General features: G+C 39.5%; 1 protein-coding gene across 1 annotated transcript in view; it reads right to left on the bottom strand.

The window, feature by feature from the left end:
* Positions 1 to 524: 524 nt before the first annotated feature.
* The window catches only part of DNAAF5 (dynein axonemal assembly factor 5), a 43,367-nt gene continuing 20,273 nt past the window's right edge, over positions 525 to 23,618 (bottom strand). Inside the window, exons 6-13 of the mRNA XM_059716917.1 lie at positions 22,527 to 22,739; positions 20,250 to 20,393; positions 14,315 to 14,483; positions 10,532 to 10,679; positions 6,673 to 6,823; positions 4,443 to 4,599; positions 1,875 to 2,066; positions 525 to 1,322 (exon numbers count right to left, since the gene is read on the bottom strand). Of these exons, the coding sequence (XP_059572900.1) occupies positions 1,192 to 1,322; positions 1,875 to 2,066; positions 4,443 to 4,599; positions 6,673 to 6,823; positions 10,532 to 10,679; positions 14,315 to 14,483; positions 20,250 to 20,393; positions 22,527 to 22,739 (1,305 nt within the window). The 3' untranslated portion in view covers positions 525 to 1,191. The remainder of the gene's footprint in view (positions 1,323 to 1,874; positions 2,067 to 4,442; positions 4,600 to 6,672; positions 6,824 to 10,531; positions 10,680 to 14,314; positions 14,484 to 20,249; positions 20,394 to 22,526; positions 22,740 to 23,618) is intronic.

Raw genomic sequence — 23,618 nt, 5'->3', positions numbered from 1 at the left:
TCCGTACAGACCTCGAAACTGAAGTTGGAACAGAACAGTGCCTTTCGCACAGCCCTACTGGCCACATACCATTCATCCGGTCCATGAACTGTACCCACATCACTCGTCTGGCCTGTGGAACTAGAGGGCCAGGTGAGTTTGACACCCCTGCATTTTATCCTTGCTCTGAAGACCTCCCTGCTAACTCTTTCCTTGTTTATAGTAGGTGAAAAGTGTATGTGTCCACACACAAGCTTTTCTAATCTTTGTAGTTTTCATGCTACCCACTGCTTCCTTCCCAGTCTTTCCTTCCAATCTATTCCAAAATATCAGCAATAAGGATACCTTTGTTCTGTAAAGCCAATGCAAACATGGTGCATATAAGCTAAGCCATTTGGATGAAGAGACTAAAAAGTTCAGTCAACAGCAGGGACTTTTTAGAAATGATGGGCCTGGTTTTCCATGATCTTTCAACTTTATCTTAATTTCAAACCATGGAAAATAAACACTGCTCTTTTATAATTCACAGACAGAAATAGAGGGGATACTGTAAATGAAGTTTTATTAAAGAGCTCAAAATTCTGTAAATTCAGAAAGATACCAGATGCTATATGCTAAAAGAAATCTTTAAAAAAAAATCTGTTAGCTAAGATCAGATTAACTCAACACAATGTTGGAATACAACATTTTTGTTTGCATTCCAAGGCACTACTCTGTTAATTATAACAATAAAAACTGCAAATATTTTAATTAATACAAAAATAGAAATACTGCTGATCCAACTATATTTTGTAACAATGCAACACTATTTTTCTTTCAAACATAATCCTTAATCTGCTTTATAATATGGCTAACACTTAGTGAACTGTATTAAAATAGTCTAGGTTTAGGGTTAAGAAATTATACAGAAATTAGTTCGTTTAAATAAGGAAGCTCTAACTGTCAGCCTTGTCAAATAAATTTACAGATAGCTTGTATCCCAAATATTTGATATTACTGAATTAATTTTAAATATGTAAAGGGTGGCTGAAACAGGAATCTGAGGTGTAGAACTGTCAATTTAACTTTTATAGAAGGTACTATTAAATTTACAAAAGAGCATTATCTTTATCACTCAGCCCATTTTATTGTACAGATTAAAACATGTCATTTCCAGCTCATGTAAACTGGATGCTGGGTGCTCTAGAAACTGCTGACATTGACTCAGATACCCTATTTCCTTCTTGACTGAATGTGCTGTAGAAGTTGATTGCAGTAGACTGGAGTTCGATGTTTATGTACAACTACTTCAATTTCTTCCACAAGCAAATCAGGACATAAGTCACTTCCTTCTTTTAAAACTTCTGTGAAGAAGAACACAGTTTTATAATTATCAAATAGTCTGTCCTTCTCTACCCCATGCTCTATCAAACTGCCTGAAATTTGACCTGAAAGGACGTAATCAATGACAGAGAGTAAGTTCTCATAATCGTTTTACTCTTCTCCTTTTGTTTGTATTTGCACTATTGATATTAGCCGGTTTGAACATGGACTGAAACTATCAATTATTTGACAGAGGCTTTTAAACAAGCTATTGCATGACAGTATCTTGTAGTGACTCATATAACTACTGCCAGATCTGAAGGAGTGATTTACAACCCCTTAATTTATCTAATCTCTAGATAGATCAAAAACACTGATGGCTTTGCCCACATATGCTAAATTTATCGCTCAATCAAATTTGCTACATTATTTAAATAAAGGCCTGGTCCTGTGCCAGCTGAAATCCATAGAGAAACTTTTATTAATTCTTATGCACTAGACCTAGTCCCCAGCTATATGCACTATTTTTATAGAAATAGACTTTTTTCTTATCTGAAAAAAGTCTTAAAATTACAGACCATCTAAAATCTTACCTAAGACCGCCTGTTGGATGTTTTGATCAGGGTCATCCAAATGAATCAGTAATTCTCGGTAAAGAAACTCAATATTGCTTTTAAGTACACTTTTCCCATCACCGTCTCCAATGCATTTAAACCAGCTAGTTAAGGTCTCAGCAGCTGCCAGTCGAACATCATGTGAAACGTCATCTAGCCGTTTTAAGATTTCTAAAAAGAAAGGTTTGCATAGTGAAATAAGACAAGCAAGGCAAAAATCATAAAAATTAAAACTTGAAACAATATCTTGTTCTTTTAAATTAAAATAATTTAAACATAAAATGTATTTCATAATTATTAAAGCATAACATTCAATATTATGTTCATAACATTGCTTTTGTTACCTTTTGTGAGCTGGACTACATTAAATATACATTTACCTAATAAGCATTCATTATAAAACAATAATAAAATAGGGCTGAAAAGGACCTCAGGAGATCAGGTAGTCCAACCCTTTGCTCAAGGCAGGATCATCTTGGTCTGAAATCTTCCAAACAAATGTTTTTCTAACCCGAACATAAAAACTTCGAATATTATTGGATTGTGCTTTAAAATGTGAAGTTTAGTTACACTGAATAAAATAAGTTAAGGCATTTATGAAATGACTTAGATTTAATTGAATTTTTTCTAAAATATCAAATCTATAAACATATTCCTAATATGTACTAAAGCATTACAAAAACACAGATGGGACTTGAACCATTATGGTCTCATTTTAGCAGAGAATTTCTGTTACATATTTAAGTTTTTACCCAATATTATATAGTTAAAACACTTTGCACTGGAGACCATCTGAATATGCATGGCGCTAAAACTGAGTAGGATGTGAAGAGGACATTTTCTGATGCTTAGTTAGTGACTGCAATGATTACTTACACCTCTAATGTGAGAATCTTAACTTGTTAAGTTCCTGCTGTACTATGTGCCTATTACACTAATGATTCAGGCACCCTGCTTGAGAGGCTTATTTGGTTTTATACATATTTAAACCAATCTTTCCTCTTACCCAACACAGACTGCTCAGCCCAAATATGCTATGCTCATAGGTAATATATAAAATCTGTAGATAGATAACAAATTGCACTCGACTGTATGCAGTTGGGTGATAACTAATTCTTACTACAAACGCACACCACCAATATCTCTTTGGTGGCTTGCATACCTACATGATTTTCTAACACAGGGGTGGTATGAAGGTCTGATCCCATGTGAGGCTGGTATGTTGAGTTAGACTGCACACTGGCTTGACACACTGCATGCTGGACCTTGCTGTGGGCTGCCCAATACTTCTCATTGGTGTTATGCCACATGCCAGTGTGATCTAGCATACAGGGCCACATCACTTTGCCTGCAGGGCTCCCCACTGGTCTGGGAATCTGACAGTGGGGAAGTTACAATTTAACATTATCACGGCTCACTGGCTTCCCTGATGTGTGGGGAGACCCACAAGCCAGACAACATAGCTTCATGGGCTGGACCTGGCCCACAGGCCAAGACTGAGGACTGCTAATCTAGATCATGGCTCCTAGAAATGGAGCCTATTTATAGTATTGTCACGGTATCCTGTCAGCACCAGTTTGAACAGCAGAAGCAAGCAGTACAGTGTAGCTACTGTTTGTATAATGCATTTTTGTTCCATCGCCCCTGCAGTTAAAATGTGTACTATTTTTACAGCCTTAGTTGGGAACAGATGCAGCAGAGAAGCAGGCAAGCCTGGACAAGGAGATAATATAGAGTGAAGTTCCATCTAGTGGACAAACATACAAGAGCACTATTTATTTAGCTTGATATCCTTCACTGTCCAAAAGGCTCAGACCAACTATGATACTGAAGGCACTGATTCTGCAAAAAACTGTGCGTGTTTTACCTTTGCACACACTAGAGAGTTCCACTGACTTAATTTTACACACCCCCAGTAATCCCATTTTAAGTATGTATGCAACTGTGAAGGTTGGGGGTGGAGGGGGACAGGGGACACAAGCAGCAGGGGGGTGGCAGCGGCTGTAGGCAGAGCTCAGGTCAGGACCAGAGCCAGAGCTGTAGCAGCCACCTGCTGCCTCACCTTATACTCAAATCCAAGACAAGGCTCCCCTCCGTGTTGAATGGAAAAAAACCTCATCTTGGATTCAACTAAATACAGTATTCACTCTGGGTGAAAAGTGCCGACATGTAAAGAACTATGTGCTACTTGCATCTATTTCACTTAACTTAGACCTCATGCTGGTTCTATGCATAGGATTTGGACTAGATGATGAAATAAATACCTACTCCTTTATATTACTGCTTTCAACATTCCTAGCATCAGCAACGTTGAAAATGGCTGTGCAAATTGCATAAAAGATCCAAGGGCCAAGACTGATGTGCTTCATGCAACAACCAACTAATTTTCACCATCAAAAACACTAAAATCCTGCAAAAGCAGCTTTAGCTATGGAGTTGCTTACATCCCCATAACACCAGAACATTTGAAAATATTACTTTAAATTTGAAAAGTATTTACAGAAAATACAAACTGTACCAGGATACAAATACAAAAGCAAATCATACCAGGATAAATGGTATTGAGCTTATCTGGACCAAACTCCTTCCCACAGACACTTAAAAAACTGTTGACAATACGGCAAGCCGTTAATCGGGAAATTTTAGAATCTTCATCCATCGTGGCAATTACCTGAGTCATCAATGCATCTTCTACTTGATGCACCTGCAATCAATAAAACAAACAAACCACCAGAAGTCAGAGTACTAATTGGTTATCTTAATTTGCTAAGTCTGTTTGAAATCCTGATGGTTTATTTTAAAAAAGCAAATTCTTAGCTGTGGTTACATATAAGAATCCTTCATTTGTAGTTATTATTTCCTTCAAACATAGGCTGTTGGGTCAGTTAATTGGTGAGCATTTTTGGAAATACATCAGGCAAATCTAGTGTAAACAGGAAGAGTTTAACTTGCTCTCAGGTGACTTGATTCTTTTTGTTCTTTTTAAACATTTTGCTAAGACTTCCAAAATTTTGGAGCTAAAAGTGACATTGGCACACCAATAGATGGCACTCATGATCTAAATGGAAGCATTTAAAGGCCTCTAATAAAATGGCATGCCCCCTGCTGACTCTCACATTTTTGTGGTTTTAATGCGTATATTTGTTATTGTACATCACTGTGGAAAAATACCACAGTTCTGATTAAGCAAAATATTAGGCACATGATTTAATTTAAGAACGTGTGTAGTTTCTTTGAAGTCAGTGTGACCCAAGAGGTTAAGCATATGCTTAAACACATTGCTGAATCAGAGCTTAGTCAGAGAAAAAACCCCAAAAGGTAATTTTAATAACATGTTTAACGTCAGTTGTTTATATAAAAAAAGTTGTGTCAAATGTAAACACATATAAGAGGGATAAGGGAGTGATACTACTGCAATCAGCAAGCTAATGTTGCCCCACGATATTTTCTATGTGACCTGTACCATGGATATTGTCATCACAAGATGAAATACATAAGAAAAAAATCCAAAACAAAACATAATGTGGCCCAAAGAGAGGCCAACCAGATCTAGATTAAACTTTCTGCTTTCTTTCTTTTATCCCCTCTTTCTATTGGTGATGTTTCTAAATCTCAGTTTAGATGACTATGCATCTGGAGGAACTTTACTGAGTTTAAATGCATGCGACTGTGATGAGAACATAGCTGTACGGAAAGGGACTGGTCCCTGCTGAAATGTCATGTATCATAGGGTGTTTATACATGTGCTCTGGTGGGGTGGAGGGGTGGGGTTTTAATCAGAGCAGCTCTGAGAGCTGCTCTAATTAAAATGCCCAGAGGGTCATGTGTTTCAGCACCCCTGGGCTGAAAAATGGCAGTGGGGGCACTTTAACTAAAGCTTGTTCGACGAAGTTTAGTTAAAGTGCCCCTGCCGCCATTTTTCAGCCCAGGGATGCTGATACACGTGATGCTAGAGTGCAGTAATTACCACGGCAGTAATTATCACAGCTTTTCCAGATTCAATCAATCAAGGGGCTGGACTTGATAATCTTCCGAGGTCCCTTCCAGCCCTAATGTCTGTGATTGTCTGCTCCGGCACTGTAATTACAGCATGTCAGAGCAGCCTCACTGCACGTGTATAGGCACCCATAATGCAGCTGATCACTTCCTAAACACTGTGGAAGACAACAGCATTATCAGGGCAAGTGGCCATTTTGCCAACACCTTTCAAACATCCTGAGGTGCCTAGCTTTTCCTCCCATTTAGTTCTTGCACCCAGTTCTAGCCCCCCTCCCTGGCTCTTTCCTTTAGCTCTCTTCCTGATGGACCTGTGGGCTCCAAGGTAGACTGCAATTTTCCTTTGCCATGGTACAGTGAAAGTATGTATTGCTAATAGCAGTGCTGCTGCAGAAGGATCAGTTACAGGTCCAATCTTGTTAGCAGTCCCAGCTTTAAGGCTTACTATCTATGGTTCTTATGCTGTATGCAATAGCAGACTCGAGCCTGCACAAAGCCCCACTACACTTCACAATACTGAGCACTGTGTCGAATGCCTAGTCCTTGCAAGATTCAGCCCTGAGTAAGGATATAATTCTTCCCCCATCCCTCTGCCCATCTCAGTTATTTACCATCTCCTTGTATTTTAAATTACTATAAATTTAACAATGAGATTCATCAAAAGACCAGTGAAAAGCATTACACATTTGAAGGACATTCTTTTTAAAGGGTAAGTTTGAGTTTACTCTGTGCTCCTGATGGTTTTCAACCTCGTACATGTGATGGTGAAGGGGGAGTTTACCTCTTTCGGTGAAAGCATTTCACTATAAATAAGAGCCCAAAGGCATGATATAGCTGTGGTACGGATAGCAGCTGCTGTTCTTCCAGCGTGCCAGTGCAGATTAGGAGCCAACATGTCTTTTATCACGATCTCAAGGTAGCTTAGAAACTGCCTAAAGCCAGAAATAAGAAAGCAAATAAAGGTTCATGAGAAAGTGGTGAAGAGATTGACAGGCCAAAAGAGAGAATTTTTCATTCTTAGAAGCAGGATAGACAGAATAAAAAGACCACAGCATAAAATTATAAATAATATAATCATACATTTCATTGCAGCATTGCATTACTTATCTATTTCCAGCTAAGTATTTGGGCTTCAAGCACACAGCTAACAATCAGGAAAAAGGGGTTCCAGACTTTTTTCCCCTCCTATTTCAGTCTGCCAATAACTTGCCATGTTATCTTTGCAAACCACTTACCTTCCTCTACGTCTCAATTTATCCACCTGTAAAGGGGAGATAACATAAGACCACCTCACATGAATGCTGCAATGATCCATTAGTGTTTGCTCCATTGAGGTTCTTATATAACATGAAAAGAACAATTGCTTTGATGAGACCTGGAATAATTCAGCTTCCCTTTAGCTCAGAAGCCACCTCCATCAAGGATGTGAGCTCAGCAGGATTTTCTTGCACTGATGCTGGCACCACAAATTGGTTCTTGACGGTAGGGATGCTGGTCATGTTTATGGTGGTACATGGCATGTCATACACGCACTGCGTTTGTCTTGCTGGCACTGGGTTGCAAATATGGAAACCCGTAATACCTTTGATCATGATCAAGATTAACACTGTCTTCTGCCTCGTCTATTGAATGAGCTGCTACAATACTAAAGAGTTCTGTAAAGCTAGACTACTTGCAGCAGGTGATAGTCACAAGAGCTCTAGCTCAAGCAATATTTATATTAAAATGAGAAAAAGGGTAAAGATTTTGGAAACCAGCCTCCTGAGAACGCCTCCCTGCAACAAAAAGAGAAGAAACTGCTGCTGACCTCTCCAAGAGTCCATGTAGGTGAAATTAAGTGGCTCCTACAAAGACATAACATGCATCTGGAGGTACTCAATGTGTACATTGGTGCTGAGCACTAGTCCCCAAACAGCTTTAAAAAAAAAGCCATGGGAAAGATTTCGTCAACAGTTCTGTCAAGGTCGTAAGAACTGGTAGTGATTGCTGTGCCTCAGGGATGTAACTACTGCCACCTATCCTTGCTGGATGGATACAAAACCATTATGAGAACGGGTTTATCCTCTGGGTATAATCTTACTGGAATATGAACGAGAAGATTTAAATAGTCTGCTTTGCTAGTGAGAGTGAGCCAGGTGTTTATTCCCTATACCCAAAAATGGAAAATTATATTCTATATGACAAATACACACACTTGGCTTGGCTTTTTTTTTTTAAAACTGTCTCAGTCTATAATAGCAATCAGAGACATGTGAGATTATGTTCCCATTTCTGCTTCTTAGCCAGCAGGTGGCACTTATGAATAAGTAATAAACAAGAGACATGCAGCCCCTCCAAACAAATTACAATTTGGAAATGAGACTTGGAATTAAAGTTTCAAAAGTGAATATTCTGAGGCACTTAATTGTGTTTCTAAAAAGAAAATGGTCATTTCCTGTATGAAAGGTTTCCCGAAAAGCCCTAAATGCTGATCGTTATCCTTTCAATCTTCCTTTTAGTTCCAAGGTGGTCTGTACTAAGTGACCCCTGCTTGCTTTTGTGTTTTTAGTAAGACCTTCTTTAAAGGCTAAAGAAATATCTGTCAAAATGTAAAAAGGTAGATTCCAGACTTTGTGCTGTCTATAATGCCATGTTCCCTGGGAAAAATCATTGTAAAAAATGCCTTGTATTTGGTATAAGTGAGGCAAATCAAGTAAAATACTGACACACAGTAAGACAAAGCAAGGAGATGGCTATAGAAGAGATGCTTAACAAGGTCCATTGAAAGCTCTCAGTCTGAACTATTAAACTGTTTAAGAAAAACAAAAGCAAATTACTTCTAGATAATGAATGCTATTATGTGACTAAAAGAAGGTGAACATCTTTTTGTAGAAGACAGGCATTCAGACACAAGAATGTTACTGTTACTTCTAAACTGGGAATATCAGATAAGCACCTCCCCATGCATTACGTACAGCATTTTCATTGTTGTTTGTATAATAAAAAGAACAAATTTGATAAAATAATGGAATTTCATATTTGTATCTGTATCGGCCAAAGGTGAGCTGCTTTCATGTAGTGAAATTTTCCCCTTTTTATTTTCTCAGTTAAGAATTTGCCATCACTTGTTTTTAAAATAAGTGTAACATGGTTCCACGCACATAATTACAAGAATACCTAGCTCATATCCAGTAGATATCAAAAAGCTTTACAAAATTGGTTAAATCCATTATCCCCATTTTACAGACATACATCATTAAATCTTATTCTCACTTTATTTAGGTATCAATTACTTTACACACTAGAGTAGGGGGGAAGTTTAGGTTAGTCTCATTTCTCTGTTTCTATTGTACAACTTCAAACATGTGCAATTTATTTTATATACAACATGTATACACATTAAAAAATGAGTCCCACATAAGTCAGTGTCAGTAGGTCAGTAATTAAAATCACTTTGTTTTGCAAATGGTTTTGGATTCAAGTTGAGAATGCAAGCTCAGTGCCTTCAGCATTTAATCTACAATACATTATTAATCCAAAGTGCTCCAAATGCTACAAAGCACACCAGAAGGCAGTCTTGCTCCCAAGGAGCCTGGATTCTAAATTAGACCATGAAGTTCAGAGAAAAAAAATGCATCAGTTTACAGCAAACGGGCTCATCTCAGAGCAGCAAAAGTCCTTTCCAAATGGCGTTTTTTCCTTCCTTTTACGGTAGGACAAAGACTTACAAACTTAAGGCCTAACCGTGTATGTACCACTCATGTGAGAGGCCCTTAATCAAACAAGTAATCCCACTGACTTCAACAGGATTATTTAGGGCTGACCCTTGAATATTCTGAAAGTACATTGTAAGCACATGTTAGAAATATGGCATGCAATCCTTCAGTTACAAAAGGAGGGCTTTATCAGCTGCCATCTTAATTACACACTTTGGCCCTGATCCGACAATTGCATCTGCTAGAAAGGACCTGCAAATCAAGCAAGCTCTCACGGACTTCATTGGGACCCTGTGTGAAAATCAGGGTTCCCACGTTAGTAGATTCCATTGCAGGATGTGGACATTCACTATTAAGGCATTAAACATATTGTTTAATGCCTTAATAGTGGGACAAAACAACATTAGCCATTTAAGAGTCATAATAATTCCTTGCTGAGGATATAGTTCAACCCTTTTAAAAACTGTATTAGAAATTGTTTTTTAAAATAAAGTAGATGATAAATCTTTCTGTTGCTCAGCTGCAAATTTTTACCTGGATACAAAGACTGATGATTTATGTAGCAGTCAGCTAAATAGATACCATTTTTCCCCCTAAATTTCCTATTTTAACTTTCACAGAAATGCTGTGTGTTTTTAATCCAGCAATTTTTTTGAAAACCTCCCACCATTGCATCATTACCGGTACAACTCATCATGGTGGAACCTCTACAAAGAACACAGGCTAGGCATTTTTTTTTTTAAACTACTGTGCCATGTAGACCGCTTTTGAGCAGGGTTTGAAAAAAAAAAAAGTATTTGAGACCTCTACTTCAGGATATGAAATTCCTCTCTCCCCCATATTAACACAAATGCAATTAGAAAGGTTAATTAACCACCATGAACATAATTTTGGAATGATACAGTATTGTTTAAACGGCAGCTGTGAAATCACAACTGTACCTACCCCTCAGAGTTGATGGTTTCATTTGCCCTCTCAAGCACCTGGGATAAAATAGTAAAAAGCTTTAAACGCATCTGTGGGTCTTTGGTTGGCTGAAGACAGGTCTTTAGGATGAGAATAAAATCGGGAAGAACTTTGCCAATGACAGGACCTAGAAAATAAACATTGAAATCCTGTTTCAGAGTTGTACTAATTAATGTTTAGTATTAATGCAGTAAATAATGTTTAAACATTTGTCATACAAGTCCAGCAAGAGATACATTGGCATTCAAAGTAATAATGGATATAAACACTGCAAAATGCAGCATAGATATGCTTCAACATAGGTGTCAGGAATTAAGTCAGGCTGGCAAGGAACTATGAAGCTCCTTCAGAACTAGCTTAGAGTGCAACGTGCAGTACAGACATACTCTATGTTAGTACATACTACCTATCAGGGGGTGGGACTTCATAGCTGAAGGGAGGCTATGAAAAAAACCCTTCAACTCTGTAATGAAAAGGCTGGTGCTCTATACTTTGTTCTGAAGTATAATCTAATGTATTGGAAATACAATGGTTCACAAGTGGGTTTGCTTTAAGAAGCCTGGAACCTGTCAAAGCTTCCAGTGAACTGTGCCTGAAAGCACAGCTGAAAACTTTCCTATTAAGTGGTGGGGGATCCCCACGAATGGTCCGAAGTCCAGGGCAACAAATCCTGATCACTGGTTTGCTCTTGGAGCCTGAGATAAGTAGTCAAATTTTGAATCTCAAGACAATGACAAACTGCCCACTGGATCCTTGAAACCAATCCAGACAGAGCAGGCTAGAGTCTTTAGGCATCTTCACATGTGCTCCAGGTGGAAGGAGGGAGCACTTTAATTAGAGCAGTTCTGAGAGCTGCTCTAATTCAAGCACCCACAGTGTCACATGTATTCAGTGTTGCGCACTTCAAAATGGCAGTGGGGGCACTTTAACTAAAGCTCACTTGATGAGCTTTTTTTAAGCACCCCTGCTGCCATTTTAAAGTGCGGGGTTACTGAACACACGTGACGCCAACATTGCTGGAGCGTGTTAATTAGCATGCAACGGAGCAGACATCCGGCATGTGTATAGGTGCCCTTTGTTCTCCTTCTGGGGCCTCCCTTGCAGTAACTAAGAGAACATTCTAAGCATTGCCTGTTTCTGAAATGTGTATAAGAGGTCTTGTTTGTACGGGCCAGGCGTAGACATTTTTCAGAACAGTCATGTAAATTTAAAAAAATCATAGCAATTTTATCTGAAATGAATATTCATCTTTTTCACATTAACTTTTCTGTTTATTAACAGGACACCAAAACACTAATCTCTTCATCATTCCAAACAATACATAACCACAATTTAACTCAGTATTTTTAAAGGGGGTGTTGCCAAAAGGGGGAAAATGTTTGAGCTTTTGTAGCTTCTTTAAAAAGACCTGAAAGGTTCTAAGCTTTTATTTTCATTCATTTGTAAGTGTGTTAAAGCTCAGACATGCAGCATCCTTGAAGTTTTTAAGACCTGGCTGGACCAAGCTTTGGCTGGGAAGATCTAGTTGGGGATGGTCGGTCCTGCTTTGAGCAGGGGGTTGAACTAGATGACCTCCTGAGGTCCCTTTCAACCCTAAATTTCTATGATTAATATCTTACCCTCTGTTTTAGAAGGACTAGAGAACTGCAGTGAAAGCTCTCTTATCTAAAAGGGCAAGAGTATCTGGATCAAATAAAAACTGTGGCTAAGATGTCAATGAAAGTAAACTTAATTAAAAGATTTTAAACAACCTGACTACAAGCCACTTTTCTTTTGCAGCTGCTCAGGTTTTACTTTGGTGTTGTGTTTATTCCAATAAAACTAGTCATTCAGGAAATCCTTCAGCAAAAGCAGGCTTGACGGTACTTTGATATTTCTAATGAAAACAAAAGCAAAAATAATCCTTTAAAACAGGGTTTTTCCAACCTTTTTAAAGGACTGTACCCCTTCTGGAGTGCACCCCCTTCCAGACCAGGGGTAGTGGGGTGCTGACAGCTGGCCAGATGTGAAGTTGGTGGTGTGTAGCAGTGATGCGGAGTGGTGAATGGTGGTGGCGGGGGGTGGGGAAGCAGCACATGGTGGTGGCGGTGCAGAGTGGCCAACAGCTGTGGCAAGGAGTTCACTGCCGCCCTTCACCACTCCACGCTGCCCCCACGCACCGCTTCCCTGAGCCACCGTGCGTACCCCCTGGGGCCGTTCTAAGTACCCGCAGAGGTACGCGTACCCCCGGTTGACAACCCCTGCTTTAAAAGAACCATTCCAGACCATCTCTAGGCCATGCAACAAGCACATTCTTTTCATTTTGTAAGTCACATTTAAAAACATTTGCGCTTTTCTCTTCCAATGAAACTGTTAAATTTCCACTATTACTTCGCTAATGACAACAGCATTCTGCCATTTATGCTATGTGAAGACAGACCAGTCAAAGTATTCATATTCCAAGGGAAGTTCAACATCATTAAATATCTGGAAATTCATTGTCTTAAACTTGGAACAAAATAGTAATTTCTGCTGTCTAGACTTAGATAATGCAGGGCCTAAAATACAGCTTGCTAAACTTTCATGCCAATAAATAAGACTGTATTGTTATAACAATTATCCAAGAGGCATTACTCTATGGAGATCCTGAAGTATTTTTAAAGCAATGCTATATATCATACTTTGATAATAGTAAGTTAAATAGATGAAGAACAAACAAACTAATCTGAACCACTTATTTCAACATAAATTCAAATAAAAAAAATAGGTAACTGGAAATGAGTAAGTCTTGTTGAATTGATTAAAAGAAACATTATGTGTAGAAATGAAAAGAAAATGAGAATAGCACTATAAGGAGCTGCTGTACCAGACAAGACAGAAAACATAGACAACAACATGTCATCACTATAAGGAAAAGCCAAAATGTTTATCCAGACATTTTATGATTTACTTTGCATTAAGTAGAATATAGACAAATGTCTAGAAATTCCCAATCTTGGAAAAGAAGGGAGGATATTGCAGTCATGCTAACCTTTCAGCACTTGCATTGGATAGTTTTTTTTCTCTCCTCTATGAATGGCCAGAATTTTTACTGGAGTTCATCTCTGAACAAAAGTAAAGTAAAGAACTCAGGAAGGCTTCTGGAAGCACATCTGGAGATGAAGGGAGATTAGGGTAACATGAACTAGAAGGTTAAAAAAAAAATCAGGATGATAAAAAGGCACTTGTCCCTACAGGTCCAGGGTGTTTTACTAGATACATACAGCATGGGGGAAGTAGGCTGGGGTGTTGGTCCCAGCAGAAGGGGACTTGAAAGACCGTAAGTGCATAGACAGATGAATCATGACAGAGAAGGCCTTATCCTATATGTAGCATTGGCCCTGGGAGAAGGAGAAACCCCTTAACTAATTCTTCCTCTACATAAAGTCCATTCTTTTCTTTTCAATGCCATTTCAAACCCGAGTTCAAATTCCAGTTACATCTGTACTTGAATAACAGCTATGCCAAAAAACTATTTTATTAAGCTCTTTTACCAACAGATTGCCATTATGACTAAGGCTAGGTATGTCAATAGAGCAGACTGCAGTGTAACGTTGAGATACCTGGTGTAGATCTAAGCGAGCTAGCCTACGAGCTGGAAACAGTCTGCAAAAAGCTCTGTGTGGGCTAATTTATCCTGCTTCTCAAGTGTCTCTTTTATACTGCAGAACACAGAATAGTTAGAATCTATGGCATCTGTCAAATTAAAAATCCTGGGAGATGCCGTGACATTGCAAGTCATACCTGAATGAGTGGCAATGATATCTAACTGTAGTAATTCTGGAGAATAGCAGGTCCAATTATCATGAGACAGAGACACCCATTCCATAAGCTGGACTATATGTTGTTTGTAGAGATCAAGAAAGCCATTCAAATGCTGTACCTCAGCTAATGAGGACATAGTCTCCTCTACCTGTTTGAAAACAAAGAAAAAAGCTAAAATATTAAACTTAACCAAAATGCTGTTAAAAATTGATTTTTATACATTTCTGACTAGGATGGCCATGCCATCAACACCGTCAAGAGTTCTAACAGATAAAAAGGCATAAAAAATGCAGCTGTAAGTAAAAGACACAATGGGAACATTGTTCACAGGTGGTTTACAACATATTGAACACCTCCACTTGCACCAGTAACACATTAAATCCATAAACAAACAGATCTGCACCCTGAGCCTCACAGCTTAGTTATACATCTCACTGTGGGCTCATGATTGAAAAGACTGGCAGGGGCTAGTCTTCATGTCCAAAAGTATTTTAACCCTAATAAGACCTGTCCTGCATTAGTCAGCACTAGAAGACATCCAGCCTATCTAATCAAAGTACTGACTTTACATTCTTGAGACAGAGACTTGAAGTATAAATACTGATTTATTCTCATGCCAACAATCAAAATAAACCTGCTTGATAGACTAGATAGTTCAAGAGATTGATAATGGAACATAAAGCCTTTAACCTCTAGGTTACCAGTTCAAATCTGAACAAGTTCAGTTCAGCAGCGCCTACAATACTTGCCACCTAGTGGCTGATACAAATTCTGTCTATCTAGGGTTATAAACTGTGCTCTTACCATGATATCTAAGCACCCAGTTGGTGGTCTTACTCTATTTTCTAGAGGACAGGTAGACAGTAAAGACATTAGCATTTATTTTGATTGTTCAGCATAGGACTAGAATCACTAGTATATTAAGAGTCCATGATTCTCTCACATTCAGAGGAGCATTACTGGGTCATCCAGTGTGATCTCCTTTATCTCTATTGGAGGTGCACCGATGCATCAGTCCGTATCATACTGGCACCAATAAAAGAAAAATTGACATTATCGGAAATCAGCATTCTTTGGCTGATGCGGCCAATAATGTTGTGGATAAATGCCATGTGCATGCGTGGCCAGGAGTACAGCCCAGCAACTTGGAGAGCTGGCTGGTAAGTCTGTGGAGGGAAGGGGAAGATGGAGGCCCCCACAGTGAGGGAGGGAGCGGAGCAGGGGCAGGGGCTGCCTTGCAAGGGCAGAATGCGGGACTGAGCTGGCGTTTCGTCCGGGGGGGCAGGGAGCAGCTCCAGCCTCTGCATGCACCTCTGTGGAGGCATGGTGGGGCATGTGCCCCCTGGATTTGCACACAGGGCAAGGGTGGGGCTGGTGCTTCAGGCTCGGGAACTGAACCAGACTCTCCCTGGCAGCTGTGCTTAGGCCAGGCAGGGGCCAGGCAGGGTGGCGGCAATGGCACTAAGAAGGGAGGTATGGGGGTGGGGGGGGCTATAGCTACCCCAAAAATTCACCATAGCTCCCCACTCCCAGGGCCATCACTGCCTGCCCGAGCGCAGCCGCCAGGAAGAGCCTGGTGCAGTCCCCAGCCCTGACTGTACAGTGGCAGCCCACCCTCACCCTGCGCACAGATCTGCTTCCCCAGGGGTACGTGCAGTGGCTGGAGCCACCCCACTCCTCCCCACTCCATCCTGCGCCCTGCCCTACCTCGGCTGGGCAGATGCTGCCTCAGCCCCTCCCGCCCTCACCATGGGGCCTCGATCCGCCTCCCCCACACCCCTTTCCCCAACAGACTAACTGGCCAGATGCTGCTTTCTAAGCTGCCAGGCTACATATTGGCAATCGGATCAGTATCAACCAATATTGCTGGTCAATAATCAGCCATTGGTATCGGATCAAAAAATCTTTATCGGTGCACCCCTAATCTCTGTGACTTGTGCCCATACTTAACTGTCTGAACATGGATTTAGTAATACAATCATTTGGGTAATTTGTGTATATATTCAAGAAGTTTTGAGATGAATTGTTAATTCAGGATTGAACTATCAAACTTCCACTTACAAAACTAAATGTAAATTGTTTTCTATAGATTTAAAACTAATTTAATTAAAATGTTTTGATTTTGGAAGTCATATGGATCATATAGCACCTTGGATACAAAGCAGTAGATGAACCAAAACATACTTAAGTGAAGTTTCCAAAAAAAGAAAGAAAAATGTATTAACATTCTTAGTTAACTCACAAAGCACAAGCAGTGCTTCTCCTTGTAAATATGTGAAGCAGATTAAAGCTAAAGAAAGGACACTTGCAGATATGCAAACCGCACGGCTATCAGGAATAAATTCTTGATATGAATGTTAAGTATTACTAGCCTGGTTTTCAGAAGTGTTGAGGGCTTCAAATTACTTTGAAATTGTTGGGAGTTAGGAAACTCTGGAACTGAAAAAGCAGGCTTTATTTGTCTTAGTGACAGATTTGAAAGACTGGAACTATATAATCGCATTGCCAGATTCCCTATCTAACTTGCTGCAAGAAAAGCTAATGAGAACATGGATTTTCATCCAAAGTAATGTCAACTGTAAAAATAATCCTTAAATGCAGGAACATCCAAAACATGTGCTATTCTTGTAGAGATTTTGTCTTATTTAAGAACCAGGATTTACCTTCATAAAACTCCTTTGTCTAGTACTATGGATTTGAAAGGTTTTGAAACTCGGTTTTGTCCGCATTATAATCCATTCTGTAGCCAAAGAAGCAAGCATGAGTAACATGGGTAGTTTGGGTTGTGGATTTACTCATTCAATACAAAGGTTATAAAGAGGTCTCCCACAAGTTCTTCACAAAACAGGGCTTTCAGCTCAAGAAAAACTCCTTGCAACCTGTTACACTTGTCTAAGCTTTGTTTCATTTCCCCTCTTTCTGAATACTTTTCAAAGAGTATGCCTCTTTGGAGAGAGCCAGTGAGTGAAAGGCCATAAATACTAGTAAAAACAGGCCTCTGGATTATCATGCCTTGAAGCAATAGAAGAGGAAGTAGAAGAGTTATCAAATTTAAGAAGCCAGTTGAAAAGCAGGCTTGGGTAGGCCACCACGGAGTTATACTGCATAAAGATGTCCTGCTGATTTATCTGATATTTAGTTTGGGGAAGAGGAGGGAAGAGAGATTTAAGGAGGCGAGATAATGGTTAGACAAAAGGCCCAACTATTATCATGGTATCTACAGATGTTGCTCCTGATTTTAAAGAACGACCAACATCATTTAAACGTTTGATTCTGATGAGAGGTGAAAAAGGTCAACTAGTGTAAAAGCACTGCAATGTTTGCCTAAGAACATAAGAATCCTTTTGGAAATTGCCACTTTGCAGGGGCTACTAGCTCATCTAGTCCATAGAAAAGAATTTGGGACCAGTCTCAGAAAACTGCATGATTAAATATGGCCACTTAGTAATATTGTCTGCCTTAGACCATGTGTGAATGGTCTGTTTTCAGCGTTTACAGGGATGGTTCTCTATGAAATGTCTTTATTCTTTTCTAATCAATATCTAGGGCAGTTCTCAACCTTTATGGATTTGAGGCAAACCCTCAATGGACTCTCAAGGCACCCTCCCTCCATAACTTTTGTGTATTGAGTGGCACCCAATTTCAAAAGCTAATTTATATATTATACACTGCTTGCAGATACCAAACCAAACCAAGCTTTACCAGGAGTGGTGTGTTACTTCAACCCGGCTCTGCAGTCTATATAGATCAGGTGCTGTAGCGGGGTTTTTTGCTGCTTTTATCTAAAGCTAATTCAATCACCTATTAGATAAAAGTGCAAAAAAAGCCCCATTAAAGCACAGATGTTGGGTGAGCAGTCCAACTAATGCGATGCCTTTTCTGGGCATGCGCTGGTTCAGCATGAGAACATGCTGAGTTCTAAAGCAAATGCTAAAGAAAAGTCCCACTTTGTTTTTTTTGTGTTTTTTTTAATGTCTGCAAACAGCCGTAGTATGCTCACCTCTTTGCAAAGGGGCTGGAGGATCAGATAAGCAGGCATAAGACTGAGCCAGAACTTATCTGTTTAGCTTGTCCTTTGAAGGGTGTGAGGAAAGTAGCAGATCTGGGGGCAACCCAAGATGCACACACTGGTTGATACTCCCTGGTCTAGGGGGGAGCATCTCAGAACTTAGATCTGAGATCCTCCTCAGGATCTTCTTTTTCCCTTTGGAGGAGCCCTTTATCCCAACTCCTACATTTTCGAGTTTTGTAATTTCTTTAAGATAAATTGATTTACTTAAGGAGAACTACTTCAAAGAAAGATTCCTGCTCCCTTTGTCAAAACAGAATCCCTGATACTGAAAAATAGAAGTAGCTCATGTAAGGGCTCTCTGGACTAGTTCCATGTTCTGTCTACATAAAGAGTCTGTAGCTATTGTCTTGTGGGAAGGTATGAAGATGATAAGCTATCGTGGCCAACCGGTACAGGCAAATCTTCCTTTACTCAATTCTTTTTCCTTTCCAAGGGTGAAAACACAACAATTTCCTCGCTATTTGTTTATATAAATTAGTAGGACTTTATACAGAACCAGTATTGCAGAAAGAATCGGGTCAGATTGCTTGAAAATCTCTTTTAGCCCAACAGAAAAAACAATGGGTCAATCAAGCCGTTCCAATTTTCTTTAGCTGCACACAAATGCAACATTATCTGAATGTGAAGCTCCGGATCAGCTAACAAAATGCCATGGGCTGGCCCGCCTAAAGCATATTACAGAGAAATGTTGGTTTTTAGATGAACAAAGTTGGGGAAAATTTGTTCCTAGAGACTTTACACCTTTGAGAAGGTTTTAGATGAGAAGGGAAAATCAGAGAGGCTATTTTTTATGTCTTTTGAAAGTTAGATGACAGTAATTTCACACGGGAAGAGCACATGAGGTGACATTTCTAGGTTGCGGATGCTTGATTTATGACATCTAAAATTAAAAGATTTTTAATCTTATATAATATTCAGACTCGTTAACATTCACTCTCTAAAATAAGTATTTGATCTTTAAAAAAGTACAACACTTCCTGGCTTTGTTACATCTTCCTTACAAGGCTAATGTAAAGCTTTAACTAAAATTTGAGAAACAAATTTGAGATACTGGGATGAAAGGCACTCTATGAGTCAGTGCATTATTTCCAATAATTACTACTTGGGCCTTAATTTAAAAAAGAAACCTGGAAGAACAGCACAGCAGATATGAGGACTGTCTTGTAAGAGAATCAAGAAGTAACAATGGTACAGAACACCAGAGTTGTCTGATGTATGGATGTTTACTAGTGAATAATAATGATACTTTTATATGGTTCTCTTGATTCTTCACAGTGGTTCCACAGCACTAAGTAACCTTCACAGCAGCTCTGCAGAGATATATAGGGACAAGGAGATTGAATGGCTTACTTGAGACCAAAGATGGAGTCCAAATCAGAATTGCAATTAAGACTAAGCAATTCTAAGGTTCCCATTCCTATACTCAATTCCTTCACACATTTTTCTCTCTTACAATAACAAAGGAATCTGATGAATATTGAAGAAATTTATAAGATAAGACAACAGTGATGTGGTCCAGTTTATCACCAGGTATGAATCAGATTTTTAATTAAGCTATGATTTATGCCAGTTAAGAAGCTGGACCTACATGCTTTAAAAATGAGACTTCACTTATGGGAAAAGAATAAACAGACAGACAGAGCTTATGGCATTCTCTCTCCACCCACAGTGACTGCATCACTTCAGATTCTTTAATCTTTACTGCTCTGAGTTGAGAAACCTGAATGTTAAAGCATGAGAGCAGACAGACTGATAGAAGCATCACTGAGACAAATCATATTACCAAGAGTATCAAAAAAAACCAAACAGGATTTTGTGAATGGCATGTTCAGATGACATCACCTTTTCATGAAGATGTTCCAAACGAGGTATTGCCATTATTGTCACCAAAACTTTCATAAGCTGCAAACTAATGTCTTTACAGTCTTCCTGGCAGCATTCAATCAGTGCTTGTACACAGCCAAGCAACTGTTCTACATATAAGACCTACAACAGAGAAACAGAATATATGTGTTTCGTTAGGAATCAGTAGACATCCCTTCTTTCAGTCTATGAACACTTTAAAAGACAGAGAAGAGAGATTAACAAGCAATAGCAAAAAATAAGAAATTTTGTGTACCCTGATAAACTGGATACATAGTTTTTCCTCACCAAGATGGGAAGAGGATTATATTTACCGTTTATAAATAATTATTTTATAGATATAGATAACTAATACATATGATCCTCTTCCCATCTCTAAAATGATTGCTGTATTGTGGATAAAAATGTATTAAGACACTTGGGCTGACTCTCCATGCCTGCCAGACTGCAGCACTGGGGAGGGGAACTGAGCCCAGGCTCAGTTCTCTTCCCTGGCATTGTTAACAGCTTTCAGCAGCAAGAGACAGGGAGAGCCAGGGCTGTGCTCCCAGCTCGTGCTGGGAGCACAGCCCTGGCTCTCCTCTGTCTCTTGCTGCTGGCTTCAAAACTCGAAATGTTTCGAAACATTTTGACTAGCCTCATTTTATTTCAAGGCTGTTCCGAAGCCCTTCATTTCAATTCGATCTCACTGTTTTGAGCTCAAAATGAGTCGAAACAGTGTCGAATCGAAACTGGCGAAACTTTGCACAGTCCTAATGAGCATGCGTCTATGCAAGGCCAGATAGCATTGATTTTTAAAAGACCACATGGCAATTTTGCAGATCTGTTCCCATAGAAGCATTCTCTGAAGAGCCTGGAGGTGGTGGTGCCTGCACTAGTGCAAGTCCCTATGCATAATGGATTTCTATGCCTCTCTGAAGCACATTCTAGCTAGAACTATAGAAAAGACCCTCAAATGTATATGTTTCTTTGGCTCTAAAAGAGAATTACACAACCCCCTCTAATAGTTGATTCAGTCTACACACAGGAACAACCTTCTTAAAAGGGAGGTCAGAATCTGATGAGGGGCTCAAAAGAGTGTTTTGGAGACAAGATGTCAGGCAATAGCACATCTCCAAATGATTGCTTTCAGTCAGAGAGCTAACGTTTCAAACTCCTGCTTGTAACACAGCAGGGGTAGATTTTTAATTAAGGGAAAACTCGGTAGACAGGTGAGCTTTTCTTCTACACACAAAACAAAACACCATCCAGATCCTAAACAGAGGAAAGGGATAAAAAGCTAGATTTCCCGAGTTTCAATTATTAGCTCTTCACATCGCTGTAAAGTTCTGAAAGCTGAGAGGTCTTAACAACACGGTTCCTTCAGCAAGTGAACAATCACATCTTTGCTTCTGTTAGTTCTTCCGTATGTAATAGATTAGGGACTAGCATGGCAAGCCATACGAGGAGAGGCTGAGGGATCTCACCAAGAAAATACCAAGAAAAAATATAGGATATCTTGAAATTAATACGGTTTTGTACATCATTTCCTTTAAAGGCATACAAGACACCTCGAACTGCTACAGTAAAAGTGATTTTCAGGTTGATTTCATGGACAGCCGGTGTAGTGACCACTAGTTATGTGGGCACTTACAAGCAATTTAAGGACTTTGGAAGTATTTTCTTCCTGGATTCTTAAGATAAAAGAAGCACAAACCAAACCTAAGCACCATACATCCTAAAGCTTTGCAAAGAGGGCTCCTTAAATTCTTATGAAAAAATACCCAATCATTTACTTTTAAAAAACTAAATAATAATATTTAAAAAAAAACCATAAAAAGGGAACACCTTCTCCACTTGAAACATAACTTGCCAATTACTGGTCTCCAAGAAAAGTTGGGGGGGACAGTCATTTTAACTGACTACAGGGTTGGGAAAGGTCAAAGTACATACAGTTGTATGGATTCTGTACAAAAGGCATTCTCAAAACAAAGACTAAATCCTGCCTTTGCATAAATACAAGCAGATTCCATGCAACTAAATGCATGGATCAAAGGGCAGAAATTAGTCCTAACAGGGAAAACTTGAAGTTTTGATGTTAATCAGAACATCAATATGCCAATAAGTTATAACAATTAACAAAAGCCTAAATAAACCATTTGAGTTTGAACTACCCAGTGCAGTAAAGTTACTATTGTTTTGAGCAGTATTTCTAAGGGGGCATGTCACTTTATTCTGGAGTAGCTTATGTCCTGTTTTGAATTCTTCATTTCTTACCTCTTCAGATCGCTGACTGATTTCAGTTTGTGAGAGTGTATTGGCAAGATCAGCTAAATGAGGCTCTAGAACTTGTCTTGTGCTGCCTCGAATCACTGAAGCTAGGATCATAAGGTGAGCAGACATGGGTGTCTTCTTGAGAGCTGACAGGATTAATGTCAAGGACACCTTTGGACTGACAAATGTTCCAATCAACTTCGCTGCTTTCACACACTGTAAAAGAGAATAAGTACAATTTGAGGATTATTTGGAAAACACAGAGACCATTCAATGCATTACGGACCTCCTTTTTATGATTCCAGCTGTTTTTCAGATGCTTCAGCAATTGCCTTGTAGGCCTTTTCCGCTTACTCAGGAATCATTATATGCATGAAAAAAAATTCTTGACGTGTTCACAAAGCTCATAATGAGGCATGCAAGCACTCCTCTCAGCATCAGACTGAAATGTCCATGAGAAAGTTGCCATGCACTGAAAAGAAGTATGTAACTTTTTATGCAACAGTCACCAGCTTAGTGTGACCAGATGTCTCAGATGTACTGGTTCAGGTTCCTCCCTCCGCAGTTTTGAAACAGGCTTTCAGCCACCCCCCGCATCTTTTTCCATATATATAAGAAATAATCCATTTTTGTTGTACTTGCTCTTCTCCAGACTGTGTTTTGGAGAAACAGCCTGGTATTACTCTCTGGCATGCTGAGAAGTAGAGTGTAGGTGGGAGCCTGGTGACAACACTGTGCATTGCCATGGAAGCAGAGCCTGCTGCTTTCAGTCTCCTGGAGCCATCATGGCTGCCAACTGCTATGCACTGTACAGGATACTCATGTGTTTAACAACCCTGTATGGCCTGCTTGTAGTTTTTGTAGCCTGTCATGTGTCCTCAGGAAACACCATCAAGACCAGAGATACATCTAGCTCACTGTTCTCCATGATAGTGGCCAGATGTTTCAGTCAGGTGCATAGAATTCAAAGACTGTCAATTATTGAATTGTCTCTTGCATACTGGGAAAACGGCATCCTACCCATCCCTCCATTTGGTAGTATCTCCACAGTCCTGATCCTGGCAAGGAGAAGGAAATCTAGCAGAGTCCAAATAC

The sequence above is a fragment of the Alligator mississippiensis genome, chromosome 13 (assembly GCF_030867095.1).
Source record: "Alligator mississippiensis isolate rAllMis1 chromosome 13, rAllMis1, whole genome shotgun sequence".
In the NCBI taxonomy this organism is placed as follows: Eukaryota; Metazoa; Chordata; order Crocodylia; family Alligatoridae; genus Alligator; species Alligator mississippiensis.
Note: the sequence above shows the minus strand (reverse complement) of the source record. Positions and strands in the feature narration are given on the sequence as shown.